Raw genomic sequence first — 9917 nt, forward strand, 5'->3', positions numbered from 1 at the left:
TATGTTAGCCATACTCTGAAAGATGCAGAAACTCGCTACCCACATGTGGAAAAGCTAGTTTATGCTCTCGTCGTAACAAGCAAAAAGCTGCACCACTACTTCCAGGGGCGTCCTATTAAAGTCATGACCGATCCACCCTTGAAGTGTATCTTGCACAGACCAGATATGACAGGGTGACTCACCACTTGAACGGTCGAACTTAGTCAATTTCATATTGAATATCTTCCTCGGAGTGCGATGAAATCCCAAATCCTATCAGACTTTGTTGTAGAGTGCAATTTTGACATATCCACAACTGAAGAAATACCTTTCCCACAGAAAGCATGGGCTCTATATATCGACGGATCCTCAACAACATCGTCAGGGGACGCAGGTGTGATCTTAATCAGTCCATAGGGCTTCAAAATACAGCAAGCTTTAAAATTTTCGCTCCCAATAACAAATAATGTAGTCAAGTACGAAGCATTGTTAGCAGGAGTACGATTAGAAATTGAGCTAGAAGTGAAAGTTTTGGAAATATTTGGTGATTCCCAGCTTGTCGCTAAACAACTGCAAGGTGAGTTTAAGCCCATGACATTCGAATGTCGGCATATTTGAATCTAGTTATGTCCCTGCTGGGGAAAATTTCATCATGGACAATCAAGAACATTTGCAGAGAACAAAACCTATGGGCTGACGCCTTGTGTAAATTAGCATCGTCTGTTGTTGCATCATCAAAGTCAATTTATGTCGAGGAAAGAAAGGCTCCTTCGGTCGATATGAATACTCCTTCTGTCGACACGCCGATGGTTAATGAAATTTCCTCTGCCACAGATTGGCGTCAACCTATTTCGGAGTATATCTTGCAGAAAAAATTGCCACAAGATAAGGGTGAAACTAGAGCCATATCATATAAGGCAAAGAACTATTGTGTGTTAGAAACCAAATTATATCATCGAGGGCTCGTGGAGTCCCTACTCCGATGCTTAGGACCAGAAGAGTCCAACACCTCGATAGTCGAAGTCCATACAGGAATCTGTGGGGATCACCTAGGTGGCAAAAACTTAGCCCTTAAGATAATGAGGCAAGGTTTATTTTGGCCTACAATACGAAGTAATTGTGAAAATTTTATGCGAAAATGCAAATCATGTCAGATATATGGATCAGTATCTCATCAGCCATCGGTGGAAATGATCCCGGTTGTTAACCAATGTCCTTTTTATCAATGGGGTATAGACATCGTCGGACCTTTCCCGAAGTCCAAAAACAAGCACAATACATTGTCGTGGCTGTTTACTACGCAACAAAATGGATCGAGGCCCGACCATTGGCCAAAATATGAGAGAAGGAGATGATTGAGTTTCTAATGGAGTATATTATATTCATTCGGGGTCCCAAAAATAGTGGTAACTGACAATAAAACCGAGTTTGTAGGGGAAAAGTTCACCGAAACACTTTCACAACTCAAGATTAAACATATCAAGTCCTCGGTGGCTTACCCCCAGGAAAACGGACAAGTCGAAGTGTCTAACCGCATAATCTTACAAGGGCTTAAGAAAAGGGTCAATGAATTGCCAAGGCTGTGGGTCGATGAGCTGCCAAATGTTCTCTGGTCGTATAGAACGACCTCCAAGAGTGCAACGGGTATATCCCCTTTTAAGATGGCTTTTGGCTTGGAAGTGGTTTCCCCTGTCGAAGTGTATCTTAACTCGCTGAGGGTCGAGTATTTTGATGTTGAAGTCTCACGCGAGGGAATTCAACTTCACAATGTTCTCATGAAAGAAGTTAGGGACGAGGCATCAATGAAAGTCCTTCAGCAGCAAGCGCGCACAATAGCTTACTCAACAAGAAAGTAAAGGTTAAGCAGTTTTTATTTGGGGATCTAGTCCTTCGGGAGTCGGCAACCTCATAGCCCACTATCACTGGAAAGTTCAAATCCCCATATGAATGACCTTATCAAGTAACAGGGCTCATCACACCAGGAACTAAGTGACTGTCTATGCTCGATGGTACACCCATAAAAAATGCTTGGAATGTTGTTCATTTGAAGAAATATTATCAGTAATTAAGTTATTTGAATCATATGAATAAAAAATGTCAGATCTCTGACTATAAAAATTGTTTTTAACGAAAAGGGGTTGATATGAGATTCCTGTTATGACCCCCCTTAATTTATCAATGAAAAATTATTACTCATGAGTATTTTGTAACTTGTAAATTTCAAATATCGGAATACCAAAATATCCCAAACCAATCAATGATCTTCCATTCAGTACACACGCGGGTCAATTCTATGGAATTCTAATTCGGAATATGGTGATATGTGTAAGTAAAGTTAACAACATCGTAGTCTAAAAACAAACCCACATCACCCATCTTATATATAATAAAATGGGTTAGTAATCATGATTGTACTACATCGCATGACTTGTTATATTTGCCAATATCAAAATTCGACACATTTTCTTCAAAACAATTATGCTTTTTGCATTTCGGTAAATCAACATAAAAACAGAAACAAGCACACATAAACACTTTAAAAGATTTATTGGAATACAAAACTCGAATAAAACATCCAAAATGCAAATATCAAAATAATCTAGCAATTATAATTGATAATTAAAAAGATGATAGAAGTACCTTCATCATTACGCAAACATAAAAATACTTAACAATTCAATCATAATCCATAAATTACATCATAAACGAGGCATCCCTCGCCTTCAAGGGTCGATGGGATCGACAGTCGCTTCGTTCTCCTTATGTTCTGCAGCATAGTCGCAAAGGTAATCTTCGAAGCGGTGACCCGACACATCGAGCCCAACAATTTCCATCCTCTTATAGCAATGACCATACCAGTCACCCAGGCCCCCGAAAATATCTTTGACAGCTTTCTCTACTTCTAACGTCAAATTCAAGTTTTCTTTCTCCAAGGCTTCATTCTTCTCGCGAAGGTTGGCTACCTCGATGTCCAGAGCCTCACGCCTCTTCGTTTCATCACCCAACGAGGTCTCCATAATCTTCACTCGGTACCCTATACCCTCCGACTCTTTTTTAAGATGGTCGTTTACAAATTCAAGATCACTTATCTATACTCGATAAATGTAAAAAAACAGATATTTACTTTAAAATACACATAAAAGATGGCGTGGAAAGAAATAAGGAATTTTCTAGTGTTATAATTAAACATATATAAATATAATGACATTGATAAAAAGATGACATCAAAAGAAAAATAACATACCTTGGTTCGACGATACGGGTCTTGGCTTCGGCTAATTCAGTCGCCAATTTCTTCTTTTCATCTTTCAACAGGTCTCGCTCCTCCTCAACCTTCGAGGCAAGGCTCCTACCCTCATCAGCCTTATACTCCTCAATAATATGCATAACATCAAACAGAGATTGCCAAAATAAAGACAACTTTCATAAAAATACTTAATGTGAGAATAAGCAAAGGTGGGTTCTTAAATAAAAAAAACTTAAAATAAAACCAAAGCAACAAAAACAATATACACACCCTTCCAGATTGCCCCAAACATCGGTCAACAAGTTGACTCCGTGATCTCTTGGCATAAGCACTTGAGTCTTGTGGAAGATTAAACACTCGAAAAGCCCGAAGAGGAACAGTCGACCCTGCAGTCCATCGCTCAGAGGGCCGGATCTCAACAAGAATAACTTCTTTGCTAGCCTCGGGGTCGACGGTTGGAAGCATGATCCCCCGATTCCCAATTATAGTCAGAGTCTTGTTTACGCCACTTCCTACAACATCCTCACAAATTTTCTTACCAACAGCCTCCGCAGCCTCAACAACTCCGCTCCTGGACCTCTTTCGCGAGGGATTCCCAGTCCCTTCACAAGCAATGCGCTCATAACCACCCACAATCTTATTTCCTTGATCATCTAATAGCTCAATGAAAACGTCTATGATGAGGAATTTGATGGGTTCTGAGGCATAAAACGCAGCGGATAATGTAAATAAAACAAAAAAAATTTCGAAACCCAAAAACAGGATCCATGTATAATTGTGGGCAGATTATGAAGATAACGAATCATACCTTTCAAGAGCCTGACTTTCACGAACTCAACGGAGATCCTAGCTATCACGCTTTGTGTCTACCTCTCGGAGAAACACCTCTATGGTATCTACATGAGCACTTCCAAGAACGTCTCACGAACTTGACTACGGAATGGATGTACTAGCCTCCTTCTTGACGATCCAAATTGCCTCTGCCTCTCTTTGCTGCTAGAATTTTCTCCAAAAACATACAAGCCTCTTTAACCTATCATTATCTATTTATAATGGCTGATTCAAAGGCCCATAACAGCAAAGCCCAACCCTAGTAGGTATAGGATTAAATAATAAAAACGAATTTCTATTATTTAATTAATAATTAAGTCATACTTAATTATTATGGGCAAAAACATTCCCTCCAATCAAATAATCATCAATTAATTTAAATCCATGATTTAAATTAACTATTCCATTAAGTGCTCTAGCTGTGCGACCCTATAGGCTATTATTTAATTGGCAATAATTTTATTCTCTAATAAAATTATAAACAATGAGCGGTATCTAGTAATACATCATTGTTACCCAATTAAACAATAATTAAATCATGATTAGATAAAACCTTTCGTGATTAATGTTTTTCGTGTAATATAATCTCTTTAACCATACATATTATAGATTAAACTCGAGGCATGTATATAGTCATCCTCTTCAATATTTAATCCGGGTTTACTTGATCCATGAGTAGACTATCAAGATAAATCATTATTTGAGCATGGCCATGCTTTTTATAATCTCACTCAATCAAGAGGCCAATAATATCTCTCCTAATTATAGGAGGGTTAAATCCTTTATCTATCATTCATATTTCTCATACGACTCATGATATACCCGATGTCCACTTTTATCATCACCCGGTCAAAAGTAACATTTAATATAGTCAAAGTATATTAATCATCGTATAGAAATATAATGATTTCAAGTCAAAGGATCGTTACACCATTATCACTGTGAGTCTTTCTTATGACTTTATTAAACATGAAGAATCTCACTGTGGGTCTGTCCAGTACCATGTACTCTCACATGTACCTATGTATTGACTTTAGTATCCCCATACTTATAACCAATGAGATGTGGTTATCTTGTTAAACAACATACTAGTCTATCTATGTATTATTATTGTGCTATATAATAATACTCGACTAGGGACCTTTAAGAATATGATATATTATATAATCTCAAGTTCTAGTCATTTACTTAAACTATACAATGTGTATCATGATTCTAAGGACATTTATTATGCTAACAAAATATCGCAGTAATTAAGGTCATAATAAATACATTTATTGAATGATCAACTGACATAAATATTTAAAAGAATAATGTATTGCCTCTAGGGCACCTACACTAACAGGATTTTCATCAACCCTCGACATATCGACAACCCCAGCTTTTGATTTCTTGACTAACATCATCATGGCTTTGTCCATCTCAACCAAAACCCCACTCTCCAACAACTTCTTCAAAGATTTCCCTGCAACTGAAAAAAAAGAAGAAGATTACTAAGGGGGATATGGCGTTATTAAGAATATAGATAAAAAAAAGAGAGAGAGCAGTAATATAGTAATTCTTCACCAAATTATAAGTAATAATTTCTTACGATGATGTTCCTTAAAAAATTTTTAAGTCATTCAAGTCATTGTGCGTATAAACGGGCCTCGACCCCTGAAACCCATCGAGGTATGTAGCATCGTACTTTTTAAGGTTGTTCAGATACTCTAGGGTCGATTGTGTTACTTCGCGATAGGGCCTAACAAATTCTAAATCTCTCCCACATATATACACCCATTTAGGATGATAACCCGAGTTAGAGGATCTAACACTGATGATCTAGGGACGCTTACTTTGAGTATCAAAATAGACTTGCCCGTTGTGATATCTAATATAGTATATGGAAAAGCACAATTTTATAGAAGGGATCTGATCCCGCTCGTTGCACAAGGCTATAAAGCCACTTATCTGAGCGACGGAATTAGGCGATAACTGTGCTTTCCCATAACCTATAGCCTCATACATTGCTAAATGGAAAGGATGCATCAGAAGTCGGAGCCCATACTCAAACATGATCAATGGCACACCGTGCATCCCGAATTCCGGCATCACCCACATTCAATCATCTGTGACTGGAATCCGCAATCTATACCCATTTTTTAAGTCAACCCAAGATCCTAACTTAGTCATGTTTAACTTATGATTAGAGAAATGGCTAATATAATTGAGACTACAGCCACGGAGAAATTCAAGAAGCCCCAATTTAAGACTCTCTCGAAGAACTCCCTCCCTATACGCTAGAGTACGAGGACTTATCGGTGGAGAAACCTTAGACGCTATCTCGACACCAGAGAAAAGCTCTTCTTCATTTATGAAGTCAAACGATTTGAAAGAATTCAGATTTGGAATTTCTAAATTACCTAAGTTAATAGCTGATTCTTCGTCACGCTCTTTCAAGGGACGTTTTCAGGATTACGAAAAAGATTGGTTTTGGAAGAGGACGAACCTAGGCCGGCCATGGAAATCGAATCAAGAACTCCGCGACTAATTAAAAACTTAAGAATAAAATAATTAAGATTCAAGAAGCTCGATTGAAATGGAAAACCTAATAGATAAGGGCTCGTAGTTACACTAAAATCAGTAATATTTAGTGAACAAGAAAACTTACAGGCGCAATGGAGAGGACAGAGAGAAGATAGAACTCCTCAAATACTGCAGCTTTTCCTTGGTTAAGTGGGAGGGAAGATGAAGAGACTCTCCATATTCAAATTAATATAAGCTGCTAATTCTTTTTTATCCATCCCCCATCCCGCTTCCTCAAAAAAAATAAAAATGATAATAACAACAAATAAAAACAACGGCGCATAAAATAAAATAAAGTAAAATATAACAAAAGATAATTAATTAAATTTTATTTATCTTATCTCTTCTTTATTTTAATTCTTGTGTGTAAGTTTTAATTAGGAACCTAAACAGCAAATCTAAAGATGTTACAACTATATTCGCGTGGGACAAATGTTGGGTTAAAGAAAGAAGGACCTTAAATAGGAAATTGGAACCTTAGAATGGAGGTTTGTAATAAAAATCCCAATAGAGGCCCAATTGTAAGGGAAAAAGCCCATTACGGACTCCTTATAAATATAAAATAATTGTCTTACTTGTGAAAGGTTGGAAAAATAAAGTATCAATAAGATAGTATTGTCATCACTTTATCAAGATATTTGTTCAAAAATCTTCTCCACCAAGCATTTCTTTCTCATTTCCCAAGGAAAACCAAGCAAGCAAAAGCTCTCCCCCATTTTCTTCTTCTTCCATTCGGCCTTTTCATAAAACTGGTGAAATAGATTTTCAAAACTCAAGCTCCAGGCCATGGAAATTTGCAAGGTTTATTTCTTTGGATCCTATATTTCATAACTTAGTTATGCTATAAGTTTGAAGCCAAGATTCCAAGGATTCCTTAGTTAAACAATTTCTCAAAGTTCTTTGATGAATAGTGTTTTCAAGAACTAATATTTTGTTTTCTTATGTTTTCTTTAAGATCCAAGCTTGGTAGAGATAGTTAGAGGTTCCAAGAGGCTTGTTAGTAATTCTCCACTCTCCAAGGACGGTATAAACTCTTGAACCCTTAGTTTTAAGTTTAGTTTGTTTGGATTATAATGGTGCTTGGATGAATGGGTTTAGTTTGATGTTGATGGATGTTGGATTGTTGTTGAATTGATGATGATTTGGTGTAATTTAAACTTTGGAAATCGTTAGGTTATAGCCGTCATAATGCCCGATTTTCTTTAAACTGTTTTATGCTTAACTTTTGGACCTGAACACCCACTTTCATGAACTGACCATACCATGCTTAGAATTTATGATTCAAGCTTTGTTTTGATATGTCGTTCGCTTAGATCCGATTTACAGTTTAGGAGAAATGACCGTTTTAAGTTACAACGTTTTGTGAACGAACCTTTACCCCTCGCTTTACTTTGAGACCTTGTTTAAGGCCCTTAAAAGACTAATTGGAATATGAAACAATTATGTAAGGTGGGTTAGGCAGTTGGTAGAGTATTCGCGAAAGAGTCATCTTAAAATTCACAACGGTTAATTTATTAAAATTAGTGGAGCCGAGGGTACGCGAGCGATTAACGCAAATCATTAAGCGTGTAAGCGACCGTAAGCGACCGTTAGGGTTTGGGTGAGTTTTGACTAGTTTCTTAAGCAACCGTGGTCTAATTCCGGATTATGTTGTTTTTCATAGGTTACCGGACCCACTCTAAGCTTAAGTCTACACTGGAACACTCAGGCAAATTTTCTACCTGTTATACTGTTGTTTTATGTAAATATATTGATGCATTATCTTGAGATAAGTGCATGACTGTTATTAGCAAATCTTGCGATATATTGGAACATGTTGATATGGTATATATATGCATGTTGTGAAATCTTGATATTCTATTATCAATTCAAATGCTTATAAACTGCATAATACCTATGCTAGAGATAAACAGTAGTTGCGTATGCCCTTGGTATAGGGGACCCAAAGGTGAACATTTTTCTAAACCGGGAGTCCATATTTCCGAGTATAACATATACATATATATATATAGTTTCTTAAACTATGAATCGGATAAGGTATATTCGATAGTTTTGAATAATAATCAAACTATTTTCAATTATTCAAATAAAGATCATACTTTCGTATAAGTATATCTTTTGTTATTTATTACTCATTTCAAGTATGAGTTTTAAAACTTCTACTTCAAATATTTTTATAAATATTATCCTTATGGGAATATTATTTAAATAATAATATTCAGATATTTCCTAATATATCGGGATTCATCTATTTTATTAAATCATCATTACTCTAAACATTCTTTAAAATGTTTTTGAGTCTTCAAAATGATATTAAATGTTAGAGCGGATCCCAAAACTCATTTTCAAATTTAAGATCTTCCTTTCGAATAGGATTTAAATACTCGCTTAGAAATCTGAGGGATCCGGCTCTGTGGTGTATTTTATGTTCGCAACGAGGGTGCTGTTTTGACAAAAGAATTTGATTACTTGCCCAATATTCGGGAATTAAGTCCATCTAATTGAGTCGACAAAAGCGACAGGCCGGGGTACGGTCTATCAAAGTGTAAGTGGCTGGGTGGCAGTCCATCAACGCGTAAGAGGTCGGGTGGCGGTCCAGCACAAGGTCCTAATTGTGGCGCCCTCCAAACCCGGGTCAGAAGTTTGGGGTCCACACACACATACCTTATTTATAACCTGCTTATAACAATAATAAAGATAATAGTAATAATATGCAGTGACCCTACTTACCAGCTACCACAGACCGCAATAGGTTAAAGTATGCACACAAGCCAAACATACCTGTTTATATTACAAACGTTCAAATCCCAACTATCCAAACTCAGAACTGAGTATTAAACATTATTACAAACTTTTACAAACTTAAATTACTCCAAAAGGTGCCTACTAGCTTAACTTGATCAACCTGAACCCCTAACTCTCGCGTTGGACTGGGGATCCTCGTTACCAACTGGTTCCTTCTTAAATGAAAAAGAACATAAACAATATCGCACAAATGAGCTAACTAGCTCAGCAAGTCACAATGACAAAACTGAGAATAATGATCATCAAATGGAAAGGGTTATGATACCAAGTGAACAATAAATTATGATTTAGAATTGGATATTATATTTTCATTTTTTTAAAAAAAAAGGTTAGGCTGCTGATCAGTCACGCACTAACCCCGAGCAAAGCACACAACACTGCTCTAACTACTGGATCCAAGGCACACATTGGCCTAACTTGACCATTATATGGTCTGACCACGAATCTGGTCTACAATTTTAGAAAAACAATCCAATTCGAACATAATAAC

At 36.8% G+C, this 9917-nt stretch overlaps 1 protein-coding gene across 1 annotated transcript; it reads left to right on the forward strand.

Moving 5' to 3' along the window:
* Nucleotides 1–581: 581 nt before the first annotated feature.
* Nucleotides 582–1835, forward strand: LOC141695878 (uncharacterized). The gene is made up of 2 exons (XM_074500087.1): nucleotides 582–1068; nucleotides 1414–1835. The coding sequence occupies exons 1-2, from the start codon at nucleotides 582–584 to the stop codon at nucleotides 1833–1835; spliced, it is 909 nt and encodes a 302-aa protein (XP_074356188.1).
* The last annotated feature ends 8082 nt before the right edge of the window (nucleotides 1836–9917 follow it).

The sequence above is a fragment of the Apium graveolens genome, chromosome 11 (genome assembly GCF_009905375.1).
Source record: "Apium graveolens cultivar Ventura chromosome 11, ASM990537v1, whole genome shotgun sequence".
Classification (NCBI taxonomy): domain Eukaryota; kingdom Viridiplantae; phylum Streptophyta; class Magnoliopsida; order Apiales; family Apiaceae; genus Apium; species Apium graveolens.